The sequence below is a fragment of the Pogonomyrmex barbatus genome, unplaced genomic scaffold, assembly GCF_055798465.1.
Source record: "Pogonomyrmex barbatus isolate J1 unplaced genomic scaffold, ASM5579846v1 scaffold9, whole genome shotgun sequence".
Lineage (NCBI taxonomy): Eukaryota > Metazoa > Arthropoda > Insecta > Hymenoptera > Formicidae > Pogonomyrmex > Pogonomyrmex barbatus.
The window spans coordinates 77,876-105,336 of NW_028297193.1; the positions used below are offsets into that span (position 1 = coordinate 77,876).

General features: G+C 34.0%; 1 protein-coding gene and 4 non-coding genes across 5 annotated transcripts; 3 read left to right on the forward strand and 2 right to left on the reverse strand.

Annotated features, from left to right (window-relative positions):
- Window positions 1-36: 36 nt before the first annotated feature.
- Window positions 37-27,461, reverse strand: Vmat (Vesicular monoamine transporter). The gene is made up of 12 exons (XM_011641601.3): window positions 27,207-27,461; window positions 16,253-16,395; window positions 13,872-14,081; window positions 12,792-12,948; window positions 12,262-12,404; window positions 11,395-11,577; window positions 10,912-11,013; window positions 10,646-10,820; window positions 10,377-10,428; window positions 9,703-9,886; window positions 8,672-8,805; window positions 37-8,589 (listed from the first exon to the last, which is right to left on the reverse strand). Exons 2-12 carry the CDS (start codon window positions 16,365-16,367, stop codon window positions 8,521-8,523), a joined length of 1,524 nt encoding a protein of 507 aa, XP_011639903.2. The 5' UTR covers window positions 16,368-16,395; window positions 27,207-27,461; the 3' UTR covers window positions 37-8,520.
- On the forward strand, window positions 8,968-9,038 carry TRNAG-GCC (transfer RNA glycine (anticodon GCC)). Its single transcript has one exon. It is a non-coding gene; the product is annotated as a tRNA-Gly (tRNA).
- On the forward strand, window positions 11,661-11,731 carry TRNAG-GCC (transfer RNA glycine (anticodon GCC)). The gene has a single exon. It is a non-coding gene; the product is annotated as a tRNA-Gly (tRNA).
- Window positions 12,057-12,127, reverse strand: TRNAG-GCC (transfer RNA glycine (anticodon GCC)). The gene has a single exon. It is a non-coding gene; the product is annotated as a tRNA-Gly (tRNA).
- On the forward strand, window positions 14,773-14,844 carry TRNAA-CGC (transfer RNA alanine (anticodon CGC)). Its single transcript has one exon. It is a non-coding gene; the product is annotated as a tRNA-Ala (tRNA).

Here is a 27,461-nt window from a genome sequence, read left to right on the forward strand (position 1 = left end):
CTGTATGAGTTTGTAGGAAGAAAAGAAAATCAGAGATCATTATTTATCTCTCATTTATTCGATACAGCATATTTTCTCATGTATGTATACATAAATATGTTAGACACATATACATTGGAATAAACATTAATTAAATAGTTTACAATGAATTCATTACTATAATACTCTCTCATCGTGGATATTTTCGTTTATCATTAATTCGATCCAAATCAATGATATATATTGTAACGATTGATATTTATTCTGCAATCTTTCCATCGACTTTATAGAAGTCATTTGCAATTTTGCAATAGTGAACCATGTATCTCGCGTCAACAAGCATTAACAATTCAAATACAATCTTGCAGCAAAATCTGGCGATTTTCGAGGCCGGCGTTAATCATTTATCAAACACATAAAAATATATAAACGAGTGCGTCGTTCTTCTCTCTCTTTTTTCGTTAATTCATTTAACCTCTTCATTCGAGAAAGGAAGTTATATGTACATATACATACATACGTGTGTGTGTGTGTGTGTGTGTGTGTGTGTGTGTGTGTGTGTGTGTGTGTGTGTATGGCGCGTGTGCGTGTGTGTCGTTCAATCGGTATCTATATATATGAATATTTTATCTTCCCTGGCGATTTTTTAACCGCACATAACGATATAACGATACTTAAAAATAAAGGATACGCTCTAAGATGACTCGTTACACTTCTTCTTTTCTTTTGTCTTGATTATTACACAGGCATGATAATCGGACCCATACACCAGCTTGTTAGATATCTACGGTATAACGGTATGACGTTAAATAGGTACCTTACAGACTGTGTGACTTTACAACAAAGGAGTATACAAAATTGGGAAAATCTTGTTATACAAAACTAATCGTCATGAAATTTGACATAGACACGATATGAGATAAAATATATGAAAAAAATCGAATCAAAATCAAATGGCTAAATTAGTGGCTGAAGCGGTTCACGAATAACGTTATTTTATTGCCAAAGTGAGATTGTATGAAATGGCAAACGGACACTGCCGTCACACGAATCACCAAATCCATCTTCTGGTTTTTGACCAGCATCCACTCATTCAGTCATTCGATTTCCGTTAAAGTTCTTCACTTCTTTTAACTCATACTACGTCTATATCAAGTTTCATTCAATTAGTTTTGTATCACAAAATTTTCCCAATTTTGCGTACTCCTTTATTGTGCTGCCGAAACTATAGCGTACAATAATACATAGACAAGCGTTGTCCAATACCTTCCTAACGGAGAGAGAAATTTGTTGTTACAATCGTAATTCAAACGCGAATCCCTCGATTTCGTTATTTGTACAATATAATTATTATCGATCGATATTCGCCAACTCGTTTGCCATATTTCCTATAACGAGACATCAATGATGCCGACAACGAGCCTTCATATCGAATGCAGGGAAGGTTTTGCACTTTTTCACATTGCTTATTGTCTGTTCACAATAGCAGCCGCCAACGAATAATTCGCTTTCCTTTTTTTCTTCTTTTAACATATTCGATGTGGAAACATCGTTGTGGATGACGGCATACGAATATACGAATAACGCATGGCAATACGCATGGCAATTTTTGATATAACGCACGTGTCTTTTTATGAAATTTTATTAACTTTCGCTACCTCTTACGCAACTCTTGCAAAAAAATAGATGGATTAAGCGAAATTGATGAAAACTTATTCTGTTGAACACAAAAGTCAAATTCCGCATTCTCGAAATTAATTATCAAAACAATTGAAACAATCGAGAGATTTTTATACTTTTCATCTTTTATAATTAAAATTTTTCATATTAGATAATAACTTTTTCGATTTTTTAAAAGTCCAACAGTTCTTCTTGAATCTATTCATCCTTTGCAAAATCCCTGTTGCTTTCGGCACAGAGTTTAAATTTGGCCTGATAATTACAAACGACTATACGAATTTCGCTATATTTTTTTGACAAAGTAATCTCAGTCAAGCTCGATCACGACACGTCAAGTTTGTCAAGTACAAGTAATAACCGCGTGCGACTGATATCATATTGGACGTTATTTTGCATGTTTCTTGGAAACACGTGTCGCATGACCAAGCAAGTACAATAAGCGCATGACACGTACCTCATAGAGAGATCTCCTTCTTACAATTCGCTTCGATTAACACAGTCACATTGATTGCATCTGCAATTCATACGATAAAGCCTCGGCCGACGATAGGCCGAATCGGAGAATTGGATACGAATTGGGGTGGAGTTAGTAGACGAAAGACTTATTACACAAGTAATCGTGGTGTGTGTCGCGTACCTTTCTCTCGATAAGAAATGGACTCTCATGCAGCTCACTATTTCACTGTCTCGACGTACGCGCGTTCAATGATGCTGTCTCCCTCTGAACTCGGCGGATCCGTGAATATTATTCACGAAAGTAAATTCGTTACCACGACTTAATCCCTTCCGTTGGAATTAGTAATTTGTTGCAGCACTCGTGCTAATAATGCAATCGCAATCATTTTCAGCGGCTTAAATTATGGTAATTATTAAGTTAATTCGAAAATTTTTTTATTAAAAAATATTTTATTTCAATTATTATTCAGAAATTTGTTACTTTATTGAGATTAGTTTTAATTAAGGATAGAGAAAAAACATGTTAAAGTCGACAATAATTATTTAGATACACAAAAAGTATTAACTAATATAAAATTTCATCATCATTTCATGGTTTATCTGCCATACACGACAAAGCTTTTGCATTAATCTTATCCTTCTCTTTGATGAAGAAAAAAAGAATAATGCTAAAAGAATTTAACAAGAAAAATCTTGATACTATACGCGCGCGCGCGCGTGTGTGTGTGTGTGTGTGTGCGCGCGCGCGCGCGCGCGCGCGTTAATTGGTCTTAATTTTGAGCAAATCTTTCTTTATCTCTATTATGAATTAGGAATGATATATCATATACAGAGGAACATCAAATACGATTTAACATATCATTATTTAATTTATTGAATTGTCGCACCCATGGCCTATACTTTTGAACTAGAAGAGAATAATCATTGATATGTTATCTCTATGTGTATCAGCAGACGTTTCATCGCTGCATTAATTGCAAGTTAATATACGTAGTTTAAATCTGTAAGGGAAAAAGAGGTAAGATGTGTGACGATCTTGAGATTAATTAAGGTCTTACTTCTTCAAAAAACTGCGAAAAGTTTATAAGTAAATTAGCATTTTGTATAATTTAAACTTTTTGAGGATGCAAGTCAATTTTTTCATGCATAAAAATTGAATTTTTTACAAACTTTTTATATTATTATGTTATTATAATGACTGAATAACGCAATAATAAATTATACAATAGTATTTATAAAACAAATAGTTATTTATAAATAAAAATATTATTTAGAATATACTCAAAATAAAACAAAATTAGGGCAAAACAAAAATAATTATCTTCAATTATATAACTTTTAACATGACATTCTTACCTCTGCGGTAGCTATATTTATTAATCTAAAATTGATTTATTGATTTAAAAACGTGTTGCAATATATAAAAAGTAGAAAATAATAATATGTTATTATATGCGTTTTTAAATATAATATACTGTATAGTTCTATAAGGAAAGTAGAAATACATTTACTACGATTGTAATTTCTTATGTGGGAATATTACAAACTTACATATAGATACTCAAAACATATTTCTGATTATATTATCTGTTGTCGTTGGATTAAAATCAAATTAATGGATAATCTATTACCATTAAAAATCTCTAAAAAGTTTTGCACAGATTCGTCATCTGTTGTTAGCTTAGGAAAAATTAGTAAATCGTCATCTTATCTCCCTTTTCCCCTACAATTTTATCTATTAAATTCCAACGTAAGAGATTAATGACATGATACACACACACCCCACACACACACACACACACACACACACACACACACACACACACACACACACACACAGATTTTTGTTCGTACATGTGAATTTTAATAAAGAAACTCATAAATGTCACCGATTTTCTGATAAAATCCGACACTCACATTCTCGACACTAACTGTGTTTAACTTTAATTCTTTAGATAATGTAATTTTCACGTGACACGTGGACAAATAATTCTCTCGTACGTACACATCTATAAGTTTAATTATTTAAATAACGATAACCGAATTTTTCATCTTTTTCTACATCCACGTGTACATACCCGTATATACATATATAGATAAAGACATCGCTAAGAAGAGTAAACCTAAAATGAGGGTAATTCCACCGAAGTTATAGGAAAGTCAGCGCTACAACATCCTTTAAGGTATCTCAGCGGCGACAATGTTCATCGTTAATTAGTTTCACTATATATTTACATTTAAGGGAAAGATCGGTCAAATATATTGTGCGATATATGCGATATATAGTACAATGATTCGAAATCACGTAATAACATCGAATCGTGACAATAGCGAATGCTATTGTTCATTATTATTACTATTGTTATTAAATTGTGGGCGTAGTAACAACAATCGCATTAAAATATATATGACGAGACGAAATATCTATATAATTCGGATAAAAATAATAAGAGTATCATTAATCAAGAGAATCTAAAGAGGAAATTATAGATTTAATAATTTACACGCGCGCACGGCTCAAAAAATCGTCACATTTTCATCTCACATGTGCTTTCTCTCTCTCTCTCTCTCTCTCTCTCTCTCTTTTCTTTTTTTTTTTACATCATTTCTATATTCATATCTTCATTATTCATATCTTCATTCCTCGCTCTCCTGTAATTTGTCGCGCTCCTTTCTTCTCCGTTTTACATACATCTTCGTAGGTTAATCAATATGTATATTTTGAGGCGAGCGTTGGCAAAGGATTCGCGAATCGAATTGACTCGCGTTTCGTACCGGGAGTAGGCGCGCGAAATCTTACGCACCTTGTGTATTCGGAATCCGCAGTGGGAAGCTGTAGTTTAATACCATAGTAATCACGTACAATCTTTCTTCTCGGACGTGTGCTTCTTTTGGACCCTGCTTATTCTTTAGTCTTTGATTAACTATACGAACAAGATACTCGGTACGACGTACACCAACGAAGAGACATGTCGTCACGGCGTTAACGGAGATTAACTTTAAAATTTTCATTTAACTATATTCCTAAATCCTTCTATAATATTACGTTTCTACCGCGTTATAACTTGCTGTTTGTAGTTTGGTTAAACAAGTTGCGATAAGCGAAATGCAGACGCGTTTAAAGCGCGTCTTTAAAGCAGCGCTGTTTAAACACATGTTCTTACATGTGTGGCTATATCGAGGACTATATCGTTGTGCCTCGGCAGATATCTCACGAGTCTAGTAGCTTAGGATCTCAACAAGTATAGAGCTTCTCTCTTTTTTTCCTATACATCGTACATGAACAGCAATGAGATGCCGATATGTAATAAATACACGACAATTTTCAACACATTTTTTCAAGTCAACACGAAGATACACCACGTACATGAGAATGACACATATAGATATATGTCTACACATAGATATACACGTAGACATATGTTGTTTTATTATATATTACGGGTCATACGATACGGATAACTATTGGTCGCTACTTTCTATATTGCTTCTACGAACGTCTTCTATTTTCGCGGGGCCCAGTCGCGGCAGATCGCGAGAATTACCGTCTGTCTGATGATGAGAGATAAATAAATCGTCGCAGCCAGAGTTTCCCGCGGCGAATCCTCATAAAGTTTATCATATAATTCGCAAATCCCACGAACGCTTCGTACCTCATTCTCTCTATTCTATCTTATATTATTCTATTATCACTCTCTCGCTCTTTCACTCTGTCTGTGTTCTTTCGTTCTATCTCTCTTCTCTCTTTCTTTCTTCACATTTTTTCCTTATATATCCAAGTTTAAATACTGTATTCTCTATCGCGACAAATCCCGCAGCATTCTCTATATATTCTTTCGTACATGCATCGAAAATCGCGATCGGCGGAAAACGGAAATTAATCTCGAAGAATTTATAGAGAAACACCGGGATTTGCGAGAAGCTCGCGAACGTTCTCTTCCTCGTTTTTTCTTTCTCATTTTATTTTATTCTCTCTCATTTTTACCTACGGCGATGAGATCAGCGATAAATCGGTAAATCGTGTGCGCCAGGACATATATTAATTCTTTACGTTAAATGTCGCATCATTCTCCGCGACGATAATATAAGATCTAATCGTGGCCGTATCGTAATTACAAAGAACCCTTTAAAATACCCGATCCCTATCTCATTCGTCGGTTTCCCTGCAGCCATTCAGGGAAACCAAATCGGGCGGTCCTTTTCGGTGTGAGATTAAATTCCGTTGCGTAATTTATTATCCCGAAGAATGTACCGAGAGAAAGAGAGCACCAATGTACCGATCACACGCGATATTGATTATCGTGTTCTGTCTCGTCCCGCGTTTACGCTAAACACCGACACAATTACAATTTTATATCTCGGTCAATGGTGAACCCTTAATTATATGTATATCTTCTTCCGCTTCACGCTTAATAGAGAGTCATATTTTTCTCGATGCATTTATCTTATGACGAACATGTGCTCGCATGTACAATATGCGTACGTATATAATATCTTGAATTTAAGCCTTCACATTTAAAGATAACTTTTGCATCGTGTGCTTACTCTTTTCTCACATATATCTTGAAACACGTCTAACGAATATATATATGTATATATATATATATATATATATATATATATATATATCTTTTGCTACAATAAAATTAATTTTTTTTTGTTTTTTTTTTTTACGTTACTTTTGCGTTACTTCAAATTTTAGTCTACCGTGACTCATTGTTACATTTGTGTATAACAATAAAATCGATAATGTAGAATAGATATAGAATAGAAAGATATTTCACAGCATGTCCACCCTCATTACAGCTACTTTTATCCAGAATCACTCGAGAATAATCTCCCAAGTTTTTACAAGAGGAGGACCGAGCAGTGTACACCTATTTTTAACTTTAAATGTGTTTTAGTATTTAGTTACATTAATTTATGTGCAAGTGACGCAATTCAAGTATTCCCGACAAATTTGTATTTGTAAAATTTCTCTTGCTTCTTTTGTTACCGAGAGTACGCGAACGAGACAGGTAACGAGCGTAAAGCCTTCATCGATCTGGAACGTTGCAAGTGTAAGTCCTGTCTTTTCTAACTTTTTTTTCCTTATAAATTTTTATAAAACATATATTTAAGTAAATAATTAGACGCAACGCATATGGTTGGAAAATTTAATACTTTATACTCATATCTTAATATCTGCAGTCATATGAATATTAATGTGCAATTCAATTAAAAATTCCAAAATCATTTTAAAAAATTCTTTTTCTATATATTAGAATTTATTTCCATGAATTGAAATACTTTTCAGAATTTTTTTGGACAAGTGTATATATTTTTAGATGATATCGATCGATCGATTATTATCGAAGAAATGTTTGAAGCACAATATTGATTTGCACTAAGCACATTGAATGAACCGAAGATGTGTCCCTATCTTAATTTCCTCAGATAGAAAATAACTGATTATACAATACAACATAGAAATAAAATTCCTTGCAGAATTTTATAATGATTTTGGAACTTTTTTTTTTAATTGAATTGCGAACTTCTATATTATTCGTATAGTTGCAATTATTACAAAAATGCGAATATAAAATATTAAATTTAATAATTATATAATAATAATTTTTCTACTATATTATATGTATTTAATCATTAAATATATATTTTGTCAAAATATATGTATAAAGAAAGATTGGAAAAAACAGAGCTCGAAAGACTGCAATATCCAGTTTGCCCTTAATTCTCCTTTTGCCGAATATTATAGCGTGTGTGTGTGTGTGTGTGTGTGTGTGTGTGTGTGTGTGTGTGTGTGTGTGTGTGTGTGTGTGTTGTGTGTGTGCAAAATCTCTGTTCTCTTTATAGAACATATTATTGTTTTATATATATATATATATATATATATATATATGCCGAAAAGCATCCATATATATATATATATATATATATACCTATACCTATATACACTCACACCAAATATATCGTTGTGCGACTACGAGTCCATCTCAAAAGATTCTTCGTCTCTTTCTATTTGAAATTATCGATTATCTATTAGGAAAACTTTACTCGATTACTAATAATTTTACATTTACATGTTAATTTGCCGAATATTCATCAAGTGCATGTCAACAGTTGTGCTTATTGTCGATGTTTGTAGTTTCTTATTAATTATCGAAATAAGAGAGCATATTAAACAAAGAATACGAAAATAATAGAAGAAGGAGGAAAAATATATTATTGTCTTCCCTTAGTTGATAAGAATTATCACGATAATTAAGATATACGTAAAAATCAGTAATACGCGATAACATATATACCAATAGATAATGTAGAATTAATCTCCATTTTTTACTTTTTACAAGAATGAAACTGATTGTAGAGAATACTTATTAGAGAATACTTGTTAGAATTATCGTTTTACTGGTCCTCTTCCTCATTCTGATAAGTGACATAACGCACAGATGATTTCTCACCAATTATTAATGACTGCAATTCGACACGATTCAAAATTAACGATACATTTTCTTTCAAACAAGTCAAAAAGAAAATATATATGGTATAATTTTACCTTTTTCTCCTCCTTGGTGGGTGGTGCCCTTAAGAAATACATGAGAGGTGCGTAAATGAAATTTAACATAGCTATGCCGAAAAGCATCCATTCAAAACCAATACTGTTGACCAAAGTTCCACTCAACGCCGGACCTGCGAAAATATAAAGAATATTTTTATCGTTTAAGAAAAAAAATTTTATCATGTTTATATCCCGCTAGGCATATTACGAATTTCACTAAGTCGCTAATCCAATATATTGAAAGATATATCAATAATCCTGTTAATTGAACAGAAGTGAGTGTCCTCTCATAAGCATCGGTGGTTCAGTGGTAGAATGCTCGCCTGCCACGCGGGCGGCCCGGGTTCGATTCCCGGCCGATGCAGACTTAAAATTTTGTTGTTAAATTTGTATTGCTGGTTAAAATTTATTTTAGACATTTATTTATGCAAAAAATTCGCTCTATTAATTTTAAATAAATTTTTATTTAAACTCGATATGACATCTGTCTTGCATACACATGTGCAATCTACATTTTATGTAATTATATATATATATATATATATATATATATATATATATATATTTGTGTGTATATTTATATGTGTGTATTGATTACGTATACATATTTAATACGTATAATATTTAATACGTATACAGAAGATATGGTTTGACTTATAATTCTTTTACATTAAATATAATACACATAAAACCATAAATAGAATATTGATGCGAATTCTCTATAGCTTACAAAGTGACCATTTGTAAGTGACCTCAAATGTATGGATCAATTAATCAAATAGCTCAAATAGTTCAAATAGCTATTGCGATTGGTCAGCTTTTCTTTGTCCGAGATTTTGGATCGGTTTCTATCAACGAGGCTTTTATACAACAATTTCAATTGAGATAGAACGCACCCAATACTTTGCATTGATAACAATTTAACAATCATTTTATCTCAACTTATCGCGTTTTCATTAGCGTTTGTCGAATAAAGGATGAAATGTGAAAGATATGTACATGGGAGAGCCGATTAGGCATACACATACCTATTGCAAAGCCGAGACAAAACGCTACGTCACCGATGGCGTAAACACTTCCATAAACAGCGGTGTGTCTTATGTCGACTAGATATCCTAATTCGGGCATCATCGAACTATCCACCATCCCAATCGCGAAACCCAGCCCCGCATTTGGTACGATCAAGTGATCGATACTTCTCGCTAGCGGAATCTGCGGAAAATTAAAAATAAATAATGTAAAATTAGATAGCTTTGATCGAGATTTTATTACCGGTTTAACTTATTATAACTTATTCTATAACTTTCAATTTCAACAGCTTACAAGTGCATTGTTATATCACGATTTATTATACGTGAAAGAAACAATTTTGCTGAGATATATAAAAATTTGATTAGATACAGACCTGATAATAATTTTGTTGGACCACATCAAAATAATTATGTAGTATATTTAAATTCGTTAGAATATGTAAAAAATTTTTGCAGTCTTGTCATCATTTGAGCATCCTTTATAATTACTTTGATGGTTCAACAAAATTATTTTCAAATCTATATCTGGTCAAATTTTCAGATATTTAAGCAAAATCTTTCTTTTTCTTTATACATATATAATTTCAATCGAGTCGTTATGAAATTATTTCGCTCCGTACTATTTTGCTCCTTCAATGATTCTCTTTCGATGTAATATATACTATACTTACGCACATCAAGCAGATGCCAATAACGACGAGTCCTATCAGAGAAGCTAACCATCTGTAACAAAGATACAAGGTCGCGATAAAGATGTCAATTCTTCTTGCAAAGCGATATCTTTGCCCGAACAGGGACTTGAATCCTATCTAGATCTAGATTAAAAATCTGATACTCGACCGCGCGAGATGTAGAGCATTAAATAAACGCTTTTACTATTATTTTTACTATTATTTAGGATAGTTTTGCGCGTTTCAAAAAAGAATCCGGCCGAACTGACCTGCCCATTTTGTGTCCAAGCGGTCCAAAAAGATTTGTTCCAATTAAATAACTGATGCTCGCTGGTAAAAACGTGGCCCCCTGTTTCCAGCGACTCGCGCCCATTGTGTCCATCATCCAAATCGGCAGACTTGGTTCCAGCATAGCGATACCCATATTTGCGAATGTTATCGCGCCTGAAACACCAAAGCGCTTGCATCCATTTGCTTCGAGCGTGAAACATCGATCCATCCATATTTTGTATTCGATTAGATATATTTCTCTTACCAGCTGCTAAAACGATATAGGGATCGGTGATGAGGGATTTCAACGATGGTGGTTCCGCTTCCGTATACACGACCGATGGTTGGAGCATCAAAAGCTGTAATACTTGAGGATTTCGCAAAGGATTGTTGATTATTATTAAAAAGATTACTATTTAATCAGTAAGAATTTTTTATTTATTTCTTAATGGCAACTAATTTGACATATAATTTATGTCCATTCTTTTTTCTTTTAATTCTAAGAATTTAAAAAAGATAAAGAGTTAAAAAAAATAAATTGATCTAAAAAATTAAATTTGATCTACGTTAACACGATAAAAATAGACATTAATGCGAATATGATATTATATGATATGATATAAAAGTAACGTAAGTTACATATATTAGAAAACTTTATTGAGCTTTTTCTAAGAACTTATTTACATTGAGCATAATTTATCAATTATGCATAATAAGTATTTTTTATCGCGAATGTATTTGTACTCACGTCCATCGCCAAGGGCTAATGCGGAAAGGACTAAAAACGGGGCAGATTTTCCTACAAATTCGTACATTACTCCGCCGAAAGGTGGGCCGATAAGGACACCAAGAGCCAGTCCACCTAAAGCGATGCCCATTGCATTACCGCGTTCCTTGTCGTCTTGATATCTCTCCGCTAGCATACCCATACCTATCATATAACGAATTATATAAAAGAAAGTGTTACGATCACTCACTACTTCATTAGACATTAGACCTAGCTCTATTACAACAGCATCGGTGGTTCAGTGGTAGAATGCTCGCCTGCCACGCGGGCGGCCCGGGTTCGATTCCCGGCCGATGCAATCTTTTTTCTTTTTTTAAATTTCAGTCTGTTAATTTTTCATACAATTTAATTATCAGGCACGCTTTTGTAACAACTTTAATCTTTCGCAAATATCATTTTCTTTATTAATTTTTATAAGATACAACAAGATTGGTATTTCACAATTTATTCCTATTTTCAGACCGTCTTAAGTAATGTCTTAAGATGTTAATACGACTCTATAATTGATTTATATCTTAAAATCAACAATTCTAAATGTGAGAATGGAAATTTCTCAAACAAATATTTGAGAAAAAGAAAAAAAAGAAAAAAGAAAAAACAATTCAAGGCAAAATAAGTTTCTCTGCATCGGCCGGGAATCGAACCCGGGTCGCCCGCGTGGCAGGCGAGCATTCTACCACTGAACCACCGATGCTTGCGTAGAATTGTGAGAATTAGCTGTGACGAACATAAAAATTTTCTATATTTTTTAATAAAAAAATTGTCATAAATACAAGGTCAACATACATAGGCTACATACAATATAGATAAGTAGCAGTAAGCCTTTACCGGAAACACTAGAACACGACGAACCAACACCCTGAAGAGCTCGCGCTAGAAAAAGTATACCATAACTTCGTCCGAAGGCAAAAATCAGCGTGGAGAGGAACATAATAATGAATCCAGTAAACATAGGTATGCTATATCCGATCCTAAAAACAAATAATTAGACTTTTTAAATTAAACTTAAAATGATAATTATTAAATGATCGTACGATATGCTTTACTTGTGCTATATTGTGCTTTATTAATATTATATGAAGAAGATAAATTTGTTATCTCTTTTTACTAAGCTTTTTTTTTGAATAAAAACTTATATATTAATCTGAAAGAGGAAAAATTGGAAGAGAGATCGAAAAATTGCTTTAAAAAAATTAATTGAAATTAATAGTGACTGTTTTGATAATGATTATCTTTAGATCTACACACTTTTGATCTCAACTTGATTGTAACGAATGCACGACAAACCTTTCTCACATCAATCATAATATATTCGAAATAAAAGATAGTCGCGTGAATGTAAGAAATGTAAGGCTTACTTGTGGGTCAATGGACCCACTATTGGGTTAGCTAACAATTGAACAAAAGCCTTGGAAGCGAACATCATTCCCACTGCCACAGTCTCTTCCAGTAATTCCCGATGTCTCTGTTCCTTTTCCTTCGTGTCCAACAATGTGAGGTTGGTTGCAGTAACTTCTAAAATGAAAAAGAAAAATCAACCATTCTATCTAAGTATATCGAGAATAGTCGAGATAAAAATATTTTCTCTCTCCCTTTTTCCCTCTTTTCTTTATAAAATGATTGTTTTTATTTTTTTTTCTAAATATGATACTCCATTTTCCTATATTTATTCACGTATTACACTAACATATGGCATTAACTTTTTAAGAAACACTGACATATACATTTAACTTTTTTTAAATTTTAATTTTAATACTGTGATAAAAGAAACAAATATATATATATATATATATTTGTTTCTTTTATCACAGTATTAAAATTAAAATTTAAAAAAAGTTAAATGTATATATATATATATATATATATATATATATATTCACTATATTCCACATTATTCTCTTTTGTATTTAGTTGTTGTAGATTTAAATTGGACGCGTAATTAAATGAAAAATTAAATAATTTCCTTTTTACTTCAAAAATTTGTTTCTATTCTTTCCACTGGGCTTTTTTCAAATGTCCAAGACAGAATTAAATAACTTTAGATACATTGACGGAATTGAATTTACCTCTTGTTATTCCAATGTTACTCCAATAGCTTGACTTTGAAGCAATAAATATTTTATTACATAGAATTTTTTGTTGATAGCCCGTACATCGTCTATATTACTATCAGACAATCGTTATTTTGTTATCTACCTGTATGTGTGTTTAATCAGGATCTGATTAAGAAATCATTTATTTATGATTATTGAAAAGTTTACGCGACATACATTTTATTTATATACCACTTTATTTACATAGTTTATTACATACGTAAATAATATACATATACGATTGATTAAAAAAGATAAAAAAATTGTATTTATCTCAATCTCCGTCTTGTCTTGGTCTGGCAATAAAGAACAATATGAATAATAATATGGCGAAGTGTGCTTTACCCGATAGATTCATAGAAGGGGTGGTAACGTGTAGAAATTCCAATGAAGATGCAACCGATGCGTTTGGAGCGCAGGAACATTTTGGCGTTGTTGTTGTCGTTGGGGATGTAGTGACGACCGTAGTTTGCCGAGATGCGCTTCCTTCCAAATGATCACTTAACGTTGCATTTGGATGCTTGATGTCGTAGAGAAATTCCGGTATTATTGGAACTGGAAGAATTCATGTAGAACAATGAGATCGTGTAAAGCAAGTGTTTTTAAGATTCGATCACATCATAGGGTTTTATGACATCATAGGCGAGAAATGACGTGCAGTAAGTTTCTTGCAATCTACAGCTTTACTCTTTTGTTTTACCTGTAAAACATAATATAAATTCGCAAAACATAATATAAATTCGCCTATAAAATATGCGGTAAACTTAAAGATGTGCCCCTGTCCGATATGTCACGAAGAATTGCAAAATAATTTCTGAAATAACGAATCATTTTTAAGCCATGCTTAGCTGTTACGTCCTCCTGTATACTATTACGTTTTTCAGAGAAAAACTAAAAAACAAAGTTATATGACGTAGGAAACTTATCGCATGTCATCTCTCGCCTATAATGTTACAAAGACCAATATGGCTGCGAGATAGTTGAGCCTTAAATATTATTTATGTAAAATATACAGAAGAAATATACAAGAGATTACGCACATCATAGAAAATTTATAATTTAAAAAATCTGTCGAATGTCTTTGCTAGGATTATGTATGATCCAGTCGTAATAGCTGAAAGTTTATTAAAATTAAAGAAACGCACATTTTTCCTATTTTACGCGATTTATTTTCAAATTTATAAAAAAATAATAGAAAATAACGAGTTTATAGTTTAGAACACCTTTTGGAAACGTTTCGCCAATCGGGGGTGTAACTCAGTGGTAGAGTGTCTGCTTCGCATGCTGAAAGTCCTGGGTTCAAATCCCAGCACCTCCAACGCTCCTTTTTTTTTTCGCTGTAATATCTTTGTCTTGCACAGCATCTCGTAATTTATTATTCCAATAAAAATTTTAATGATCTTAAAAATATTAATAAATTACTTATATATATAAGAAAGATTAAAAAAAAGAAATTATTTTATCAAAATGTAATACCTCAAACATATAAGCGAAAACTATTTTATTTATCATTTTATTTATACATGCAATTTATAATGTATTTGTAAGTAATTAAAAATAATTTTTTTACAAAGAATGATCGAAAGAGGATCTCGCGATTTGTTCAACAAGCGTGACAACGCTCGCAGGTCGTGTATTTGTTACACGACGATCACACTGCATAAATGCATGACCACTTATCCGGATTGGCGGCGCGATACACAAAAGTCCATACGTTCTTTCGACATTCCGGTTCGGTACGATAAACGAACGTTTTCTGAATTAAACATAAGTTTGCGGAGACCGAGAAGAGTGGTGCCCATCCCCCCTTCCTCCTCGATAGAATTCAACGGAATGATGATAGGAGTGTTAAAAATTAGAAAAGCTGTGCAGAAATTATGTTGCAATATAAATTAATCTCTTTAAGAATAAATTTTTAAAGTTAGAAGAAAGTTATTTAATTTTACGTTTAGTTATATTTTATTTAAATCTATCAATTAAATAAAGAAGAAGAGAATGACAAAAATTAAAGATATCATTTGTTTTTTCCGTGTTATCAATATTAGAATTTAAGAAAAACTAAATGTCATTGTCCGTGAGGAGATTAAGTAAGATAAAAAAGTTGTAATTAATGAAAATTCTATATACCTTATTTTTACTTCGTAGAGATCGATTGTTTCGCGTATTTATATATTTGCCTTAATTTACAATATTAATCGTAATATCTCCAATATCATGTCTTTTTCTTTTTTATACTTTGTACTTAAGCAAAATATTCTACGGAATGAAACATATTTTTCCAGTTGAGTATTATGATTTAATCTTTTTTAAAAGCCGCGTCAGTGAATGCCACGTGAGGGATCGTAGTTGAAAATTCGTAAGGAAAAGTAATAAATTTAATGGGCCTGTGGATACTTGACCTACCAGGGAACTTAAAGTTCCGTGGTCTAGAAAGGCAGTTTCCTGGTCTGAAAGAAAAAGCTACTAAAAAAATTAATTTAAATTTTTTGCGATACCATAAAAACAATAAAAATTTACAGGATATACATACTCGGCTAATGGAAATATATATCAGAGAAAATATATCAGAGATTGAGAAAAGATTGATAAAACTAATTGAGAAAACTAATATTAAATAATAAATTGAATGATAATAACATGTTGAAGTTAATTAATGCGATCGCAATTTAATGCAATGTAATAAAAAGAGAGATATAATAAACTGCAATAAACAAAAAGCCACTTACCTACGGTCGTCAGCAACATGTTATCCAGCAGCAGTGCGATGGCGACAATGACAAGAACGAGTCTCCGGGATTGCCGGCATCGCTGCAACCAACCACTCCAATCTCCACCTCCCATTCTTAAATTTTGTCCTTCTTCTGATGTTCTGCAACATTTACAAAACAGACAGCTTTGAAGAGAGATTTGAAAACAATGATAAAAGTGATAAAATTTTGTTACGTTTTGCTTGGTTTTTCTCTATTCTTGTCGAGGCTCAAAGTGAGTAAATAGAAATTACGAGAACTCATTGTATGAATCCCGACGGTAGGTCCTTTCACGAAGATGAACAATCGAGGTCCGTAATACGTTGACACTTTCCCACATTCGCTTCTAAAGATTTTTCCATTAACTTCTCGTTAAGCCGACTACAACTTGTTGGTTTCCTTGTATAGATTCGAAAAGAGGAAGAGCGCGCGCGCACGCGCGCATGTATCTTGTATGTATTCTATCCAACACTTTACAGAATACTAATTACGTAACACAAATATAATATAAATGCACAATATTACAATACAATACATGAGACGAGTTGTCTGATAAACTAAAACATTCAGAAATTAGATATTAAACAATGTTTTAAAAAAAGATTAGTTTTTACTAAGATACTTACGTTCGTAAAAAAGTATTTTACCAAAATGTTGAATAATTAAGTAAATGAATTAAGTAACAAGTAACAATATGTATATTTTTTAAGTAATAAATAATATAAAGCAATTAGATGACATTAGATAGATATAATTTTAATTTGTTACAGATCTAATTATCGATGCCGCAAAATACTCCTTTCTTTTTAATGCCAAATCATAAGCAATATTCAGGAACAAAATAGAATCGCTTCCACTAGAAGAAATCTTGAATAGAACGGAAATAGTCTAAATGCCGGAAAAGGTGCATCTGCCTTAACAGAAGATAAAATTGTCTTCACTGAAAACTGTCAATTGTGTGGAAAGTAGTCAAAATTTGCTCCTTCACAATTTCCTTTCGATTTGTGCGAAAATCGTATCTTACTCACTTATCTTCAGAACTAGTTTCGAAACGCTTGCGATGAATGTAATTTCATCTTTTTAGAAATTTTACGAATCCGAATAATAGCTTATTTATTAGCTTATTTATTAGCTTATTTATTTTTTACTGTCTTTTATTTAATTATTTTTTATTTATTCGTACAAGGCAGAAAATAAAATAATCCATTATAATATTATTTGTAAAATAAATATTTCGTTTGATCATCCTCTTACTTTAGGACTATTTTGTTTCAACTTTGCGCGGTACGGAACTTGTATAGACAGAGGTTTAGAGCTTTGTTAATATTAAGAATATTAATTTAATATTTTATATATATTTATATATATATGTATATATATATATATTGTATACATTATAATACTTTTAATATCGTATACATATATGACAATATATCTAATATGCATATATATTATATAATATGTAACGTTACACGCACACGCACACACACACACACACACACACACACACACACACACACACACACACACACACACACACACACACAAATTTTTATTGATAACTGACATAAAAGATGGTGATCGATTAATCCACTAGTTATGTGAGCATTTTTAATAAAAGGAAAATAATAGATTCTGTCCTCTTTAGATAAGAGAGAAAGACCACAATCTAATTTCGTTGAGTAATAGCTCGCGATAGACTATCAGATTAAATACTCATGTGAATACATATGCAACATTAATGAACAAAGACTCAATGTAAAAATTATAAACCATACGTATAATAGTTCTAACAAGTTATTTTTCGTTTAGAGAGACCGCATTAAGCGTTATGAAAATTGTTATGTAAAATGGATATAGATTTCGTAGAAAGTTTCAAGTGAGAAAAAAGTTTCAAGTGAGATAAATAGAAAAACATGATGAAAAATAATAATTGTTATTTCTTAAACGAATGAAATATTATTTAAATATTACAAAAGTGATGAATGATATATGATATCTTCTTTTAAAAATTGTCGTTTGCGGTATGCGGTTTCTTTCAATATTTCTCCTTCTGTGACAGTGCGTGACATTCATATGTATCAAATTCAAATTGTCAATCAAGTACAGTAATCTTAATTGTCCAAGTTTTCTAAAAAGCGCGTCCGCTTCCATTTCGTCTCGCTGGGACTCGCTATCGACTCGACGTTCGTTTAACGCAATACAATTAACCGCATTAATTACAGGCTTTTAATAGTACCTCCACCTTCTCATCCCCGTCCCACGTTTTGCGCGCACGCGCGCCCGGTGCCCGCGCTTCTCTTTTATTCGTAATAACTCGGTTACCCCACGCTTTTAGCCCACCTAATTTTCACGCTCGCCCTCTGAAAAGGCAGGCATCAAAGGCTATTGCGACTTTGAATGCTGTCTCGCGCGCGTTTACACGGTACTTTACTCTATTTTTATTAAGAAAGCGTAGCGTAAAAAGCTTTTATTGTAAATCAAACGCAACTCTGATGCATTATATCTCTACTTGACACATGAACTTGAACTACCTCGTTTCCTCGACTTAACTAAATAAAATATGATTTATATACACTTTTAGAATACTCTCGATTCACCGATTTCCTTGATTCACGAATAATCGTACATCTTCTCCTCTTTCTCTCGCTCAAAGGGAGAAAAATTATGAAATAATAAGACCGATGAGCGTGTCCTTACATCCGACTTTTGCGAGGTACGCGTGCGAGGAGAAGACGAGGCGGTTGGTACCGGCGAGATAAGGGTCGCTCGAGGGTCAGAAGAGGCAGAAGAAACGAACGTGGGGACGGTATACGCAAGCACGCATACGCAAAGGGCGGGTTATACATCTCCGCCGCTGACGAAGTCGAAGATTGATAGCGCGGGGCGAGAAGGAGATGAAGAAGATGGAGGAAGAAAAGGTGGAGAGGGAGGAGGAGAGAGATGGAGGCGGATGGAGAATTGGTACGAAGGGAAAAGGAGAGGCGCGCGGGGAAGCAATCAGCATTTTCCTGAAAGCCAACTCCCCGGGGTCCGCGCGCATTATTCTCGAAAAAGACCGCTTCTTACTCGTGCCACTTATAAGCTCCGCTACCTTCCACCATGACTCCCTTCTGATTCCCTTTCCCGACCCTCTCTCACCGCTACCACCATCTTCACCCTCTCCGCGCTCTCTTATCTTCTTGGTAATTACGACAAAGAATGACCGCGAGACGCGCTTCTGTTTGTACGGGACTTTCGTCCTCGCGCACTCACGACGGGATGCCGGACGCGTTCTGCGTCTCCGCTGCGACTCCCATTGGCTCTTCCCATTCCTCGATGGAAATATCCTCCGATCGATCTAACATCGAGTGCCTTTCGTCCTGCGTCCTGCATTCCCTAGGGAAATCCTCTCTTTTCCCATGACCACACGTCGATTTGTCGTCCGTCTTGCTCCCGCTGCGAGACCGATGATGAATATGCCTTTACGCGATGAAATTACGGTCGTATAAAAGCCTTTTCTAAGCCTTTAAACTGCCTCGTTACGTTGCCACGCGGTTGAACATATAAAATATTTACTCAGAAGAGAAATATTTACTCTTTTCTGGACAATGAAGTGTATGCCTGTCTATCTGTCTATCTCAGAATCAATTTTGTCTAATTTGCGCCTAATTTTATAGACCTAATTCGAGAAATCATCATTCGAGATAAGTAAATCTCTTTAAATTCTTCCCTAATGACGATGATGATAAAATATTATATACTATCTAATAAGCCCGACGATCGCGAGATATTATCGATGCGAGATGCGAGATGCGAGTTTTGGATGAAGCGCTTACAAGCGTAAAGCTGATGAGTATAGGTGGCGAGTATAGATGGCGAGATTCTGGAGAGGCGGTACGGGTTGACAGGTGGTACGAGTTGAAAGGGTATGACGGGGTGATCGTTTTGCGATTGACAGCACCTCTCGGCGGCGGTGCTTGATGAAGTGGTTGTGGGGATCTGCCGACTCATCGACGCTCGTTATGTCGATCGCGTGCGGAGTACGCGCGACTCGCGCGCGCGCGTGTGTGTGTGTTTGTGCGCGTGTGCGTGTGTGTGTGTGTGTGTGTGTGTGTGGGGCTCCCACCGTACACCGTACACCGTACGAGAGATTACGCTATCGTACCACATACGCGAGATCAACTGACCAAAGTTTTCGTCATTTGAGCTAATAGAAAAGTCGTGTCAGCCGTCAGCGCGCACGGGATTTATTGTAAAACGTGACCACTCCGCGTAGCCGGTCGTTCCCGCGTGCGAATCGCGCGCACGCAATCGTTAGGATTTTTCACATATAATAAAGAAAATAGAAAATCCCGTCGTTTCGCGGTAACATGCTCCAAAATTGAACTTATTTTCGCGCGAATGGTTGAAGCTCGAAGAAGAAGATATCGCATCGCGAAATTCTGGCGCGCGCGAGGCATCGGTAAAAATTGTTCGCCTGCACATTGTTTCGATATTATTCGATGATAGATAGAAATCAATGAGCATCAACACTCGAGTACGATATTGATTAACCAATACAAACTCTCGCTTTAATAATGTCCCTTAATTTTTTAATTAATCTAGCAGAATGTTTCGTGCATGTTGGCAGATTTTTTTAAGTAAATTACTCCAAAAGTGACTTCTTGAAAATATAAAAATAACATGGAGAGAACTAAGAAAATTACTCAATGTCAATTTCTGCTCCTTGATATATTTTTGTGATTATTATTATAGCTACTTCTAATTACAATTAGATTGATCCTTGTCGATACAATGGTAGAGTTATAGACAACAATGAGGAATAGAAGGGAAGCAGTCCTTTAAGCAGTTTCTCTTCGTCGTTCCGCGGACAAAGTTGCGCTCTGCGTATAGGGTTAGTTCCTACTTTAAGAACCAATTAGTTGCTATGTCTCGCTGCACTGGGAGTTATCTCTGGCCTTTATCTCTTGGTAGTATCTCTTGGTAGTATTATTCACAAATTCTTTGATAAATGTAAAATCGATTTTCTTTCAGTTAATATGAAGCCATTGTTTTATTCTTTTAACTTTTTGTTAATGTTAATGTTTTCATCGTGTGCTTGTAATTGATTGATTGCGAACATTCACACACACACACACACACACACACACACACACACACACACACACACACACACACACACACACACACACACACACACACATACGCGCGCGCGCGCGCGCAAAAACTTCTCTCTCTCTCTCTCTCTCTCTCTCAGAGAGAGATTTATATATATATATATATATATATATATATATATATATATATATATACATGTATATATTTGTATGTTACGTCTCTTAAAAGTTATTTAAAATAGTCGAGATAATTTTTGATGTAAAATTTCTAGGAGAAAGAATGTAGGTGTATAGCAATTAATAATGAAGGAAATTGAGAACGTTTTCGATCGAACGAGAAACTTTGAAAGAAAAGAATGGAGACGTGAATAAACAGGGATGCAGATAACTTAAAGGGCAAACTGTTGCTTTGGGTTTCAACAAGTAGGTCAACGACCGAACCACCGGATAGAGATCTGGATATCTTTACGTTGTCTACGGCTACGGTGTGTGCGAGGTACACTTTTCTCGCATTCAGTCAACATTTCGTTTCCCGCTCCGTGAACGCTTCTATCTTTTGTTGGGAAAATCCTCAATATATATATCTAAAACTGCGCAGCAGGCCATCGCTTCTGACTTTGTCAGAAATATGTATAGTCTTAATTAGCAATCGCATTATCGATGATATTAAAATTGCATTTTTACTACTTAACACTTAGGAGGTATTCGCACGTTAACACACTCTCTGAGGCTGTGCCTCATTGACACTTTATCGTAATCCAAAAGCAATTATGCCGAAGACGGTGGATGTTCTGGCTCCTCCCTTTGTCGCGCGATATTGCATGATAAGCGAATTAAGTCTCGCATCGCGAAATCACATTATCTCCGTATAAAATCACTGTGCGTATTACAAAGTTCCACCATCCATTGCCGTTGGTCTGATCGTCGCACTATGTGTGGCCTCCGATATCCTGAATATCTCGAATTTTATACATATACACAATTAATTTGATTACATTACGATACAGATTAATACACCGTTTACATAAAACGTGACAGACACATGATTTCGCGACAATATTCAGGATATTTTTCCGTCATATTAATAATGAGCATTAATAATGAGCGTTACTCGCTAATACCGCCATTCCTAATTATCCACTTACATTATTATTATCGCGATAAACTGAATTTTTTCCGATACATTAGACAGAGCACGTCACATTACACATCGCGCATTACGTGTATTTTAATAATGATATCTTATGTACATTCTAGCGGCTGTCTCTTGTGACAGACTGTTTGTTGGATCGTAACAATAGCACCACCTGTTAATTAAAAGGCATATGAAGTCATAAGATGAGAGATTTGCTAAGTAAAGAGATCGATGCTTTAAAAACAGGGTGCTCTAAAAAAGAGAATTGGGAGCTACGCTTGCATAAATCATAAGTAAACTAAGAAATATTTGTTGACATAAATATATTAATTATTTTTTAGAGTTTTTTAACAATTAAGGTAATCAAAGTAAACTTTAAATGTCTCAACGACAACGGACAATGACGTTTTAATTAAAAGATGATTTTAAGATGATTTTAAGAAGACACACTTTTAAATTTAAGATTTCATCTATAGGATAAAATTAAATTCTGTTGCTAAGGATGACAAATTAAACAGTTAAATAATGAAAGATAACATCTAAATTTATTCTCCAAAGAAACATAATTATTAAAAAAAAGAGAGTCAAGAAAAATTTTTGGAACTCTCTATGCTTCAATTGTTACATGAAATTGCGTATTCATATACTAGAATGAAATGTAGTTAATCTATTTTACGAATCTATCGCGATAGCAATATTAGCAATAGCATATTGCCTTTCTTTGAGACAATTTGTCGTTGCCTTTCATTGTATTTTATTATCGCCGCTTATATAATAAAACAGTGATATTAGAATCATAGAAAAGTAGCATTATAATTAAATATATTAGTCGAAGGTTAATACAGAGATAGGATAGAATTTTGATTTATTTTGTTATTTTGCCTATCGTTAGAAAAGTGTAGAATAACAGATTGAGAGGAAATCGATGATTTTTTTTTGTTTAATCGACTTAATAAGAAGATCCAATTTGCCATCTGCAAGTTTATTTAATCGATAACCTGCACGGTCTGTACTCTTATTTACTAATTGTAAGTAAGAAACCTATTTACGACTGGCATGTTTCTTATATGTTTTCACCAGCCAAAATCTTTCAGGAAGTTTTCTTTACGAAAAAAAAAACAATCCGAATCTATATAATCGATTGGGATAGATCATCTGATGATATTTTCACTTAATAAAATTGTATTACATAATGAAAGCTAAATATCGAAGCCTTTTCCTGTGTACATCTTTGTGGCATCGTTGTGACATAGTTATGACGCATTGCTGTTTAGAAGATAATCCGCTGATTTAAGCCATTAAATTAAAAAAAGAAAAAATAAAAAACATCTTTGAAGTTTATTAATCAGCAATGCAATCTTCTGGAAAGATTCGAAATCTAAAGGGATATAACGCGCGTATGAAATAGACACATTTGTGAAATAAACATATTTGCGCTTATATTTGCGACGAGACGTTGCAGATAGATAGATAAATCTCATATCATAGATATTATAGATATTATAGATAAATTTCAATTTAACCCGGCCGCGCCCGCGCTGCTCGCGCAAAATTAGAGGCGATTCGAGTCCAGGAAATGCGTTACGTTTCTTCCGCCGCGTATCGAAATGCGACTACACGAGGAAGGAATCGGATGTAAATCAAACTCGGATAGCCGTGAAACGAGCCTTCAGACGAGACGAGGTCAGAGACGGAGTCCTGGAAATAAAATTACATCTTCGATCGTGCGTAAATGAATTTACCGCTATCCTGTCTATCGATTCTTTCTTGGCACGTCTCTGCCAATTCGGGGAATCGCAACCAGCGCACGATATTTTTTTTTCTGCTGCAATGCTTAATTTAAAATAATATAAATAATTCAGTTGGAGAGTATCAAGTTAAATTTCTGAACATTTGACTTTCAGAAATTGAAAATTTCTGCAAAAAAATTGTAGAAACATTTCTTAATTTTTGCTAGTCTATAAAACTATTTTTCTTTGTAACATATACTTTAGAAACATACATGTAAAATTTTGAAATTACCGTTTAAGTTTATATAAATTACTTATTACGTATGAAGTTATATAATTTATGTAAATGAGTAAACATGTTGAAATGCTATATTAAATTACTATATTAAATATATGAATATCTTTAGAATTAATTTCTCTTGGTCTCTTGATGAGATGAGAGAACAAAGAAATCACACTTAATTACGCTTAGATTTATTCTTATCTATTTCTTCAAGGATACCGGCGCACATATACGTGCGCACATTTAGTTTCTCTTTTAATTATAATAATTAAGAGAGAAAGAACGATATTCACTACAATAGGAATTTTCTCAGGAAAAATAAATGATATTTAGCACGATATTTTTGTTTTTATCATTTCTTACTTTTCTATTTATTTTTTGTTGCCGAGTTGAATGAAATGTAGCAAATAAAACAGTAACGGTAACAAAAACATTCTTTTCTAACTTGACAAATTTGCCCCTGAAAAAATTAAAAGACTAAAAAGACAATATACATAATATACATTAACTCTCCTTTTATATCTTATCTCATATCACACTATAAAGATTTTCCTGAGATTTACGCGAAAGAAAAGTAATTATTACAAGAAAAAAGTGAGGCAATTAAAAACCGGAAAAAGACTTCACAAAATCTCTCCCTGGTTGCCGGTCTTGTCGATCCGGTAATCGCATTAGAGACGGTAATTACGACACCGCTCGCAGTAACGTGAAACCGGTAGGTCGGGTAAAGTACTGGACAGGGTTATGCAGATTGCTTTATAACCTTGTTACCGATCACTCTATTAACCTTACGAGGTTCAAGTCCCAACGCTCTCACCAGCTTGTTCCTGTTTCAGAAACCGAACGACGACAGAAACAAGAGAAGACGAAAAGGGACGATAGTAGAGACGACAAGATCTTCTTGTCTCGCGCATTTGTGACGTTCACAACCGAAATAAAATTGTCAAAATCCTCTTTAAAATCCGCTTTTTAAAAATTATCAGTAATTCAAATGAAATCCGTAATAAAAGATTGTAAAAATACGATCTTTTTTAAGTCATACAAAATTCTCTTGCTGACACGCTGACGAGCTTTTTCATTAACGGTTTTAACTCGATTCGATCTCATCGTGATTCGAGATCGAGGACGCGTTATATCGAAAAAAACATTGTTCGTCAAGTGATGCAGTCGAGAGGAACCTCACACTCTCTCTGGGGTTCTCTGCAATTCGCGAGAAGACACTCGTGTGTCTTCTGCAATTCATCTTTTGAACCCTCTCAATTCGACATCCGAGCTTTGACACGAACTCAGTTCAGAGAAAGATCGGCGCAAGGGACTGTGTGGATGACACGTGGAAATGAGGGCGTTTGTTCTATAGCCGAGGATCACGATCAGGAAATCCGGTGTTATGCGACTAAGGGATACCAGAAGTGTCCCGGCTATCCGAGATGACGTGCCAACGAGTCTAAAAAGTCTATAAACGTGTCTGGCAGGCGAATAATACTGCTTAACATGTTGATGTAGTGAGAAAGAATTGTCGAAGATGACTCGACAGTATAATAATATACCGACGTCTATTTCATCGATGTAGAAGAATGTAAGAAGAATACAATCACAATCCACTTTTCTTTCTTAAAATAAAAATTTTAAATGTCGATTATACAATTGATACATTATACAATTAATTAAATGTGACATAATATTCTTATTGGACGTATTTATTTTAGTAGTATTATTTAATTTTTACATTCATGTGGTTATTATAACATACAAAAAAAAAAATAACGTTTCCCTTCTCGTTTAAAAACGTTACGATGATTTAAAAATGTTTAAAAGAAAGATGATTTATTCGAGAAAGTTGAAAAAAGGTTGATGAAAATTACATTGCATTTCTTTATAATTCGTAATAAGAAAAATTATTGTATAAGCGAATAAATTGATAAATTATTGATAACTTATCATTTGTTACAATATATATTACTTGCGTTTCAAGAAAAAAAGACAATCATACATACTGATAAATTATTATTAATAATTAATTATTTACGTTAATTAATGTAACACGTTACTTAAGCACGTACAATACCGCAATACGCATTATTAATTAATTATTAATAACAGCATAGAGAGTAATTCGCTTATACAGTCAATTATATTTCTGCCTTGTATTGTTTCAAATAATCAGACATTAATTGCATTAATGCAGTAAATAGCATAGATTGTAAGAATGTTGATTCAAGTGTGTCAATTGTGTCTGATAAAACACATAAAATTCGCCGCTTTTAAAAAATTTCCAATATCACAAAACGACAGATATTTGAAAATTATTTTAATTTATTTTGTTTAAGGTGAGGACGGTAACTCTTTCATACTTGCTTGCGTGCTACGTTAAGTGATAAAGCGCCGACGGTTATACGAGAATCGTGCGTAAGGATACTTCACCCGATAAATCGTGGTACACGGATCGTAAGGGCCATCGTATTTCTTACGATTAAGTTTATGTGAAACGTCGCACGCCCTCCTTTATGGGAAGGAAATAAATACACGAAATGAAACAGATGAGCGAAATTATATCATTATCATAGTAACATAGCAATGAATTGGAATTTATCAACGCGAATCTAATCGAGAATAATTTCTTAATAATACATCGCGAGTTGGGCTCTCTATGTTTATTTAAAATTATGATAAAGAGGAAGTTACTCACTGAGATCGGTCGGTTCTGCCGGAACGAGCGTTCTCCGCTCCTGTATCGCCGCTATCGTTGCTAGCCGTCGAAGCCGCGGCGACCCGGCTGGCGAGGAGTGTCGGTGCACCCCGATAGATATTGCACGGACGATTGAGAGCGATAAGGGCGATAAGGGCGCATCTCACCTCGCTCGTGCCGGCCCGAAGCCGTCGCTCTCTCTGCTCACCACCGTCTGCGTCTCCTGTGCTTCTTCGACGTCCTCTTCTTGATCCT

Bases quoted from the DNA above. Each gene is read 5' to 3' on its own strand.
- Vmat (XM_011641601.3), bottom strand. From the start codon at position 16,367: ATGGGAGGTGGAGATTGGAGTGGTTGGTTGCAGCGATGCCGGCAATCC. The intron at 11,014-11,394 runs GTGAGTACAAAT...GAAATCCTCAAG, and splicing joins ATTAGCCCTTGGCGATGGAC to TATTACAGCTTTTGATGCTC. The intron at 8,806-9,702 runs GTATGTGTATGC...ATATTTTCGCAG, and splicing joins TTGTCTCGGCTTTGCAATAG to GTCCGGCGTTGAGTGGAACT.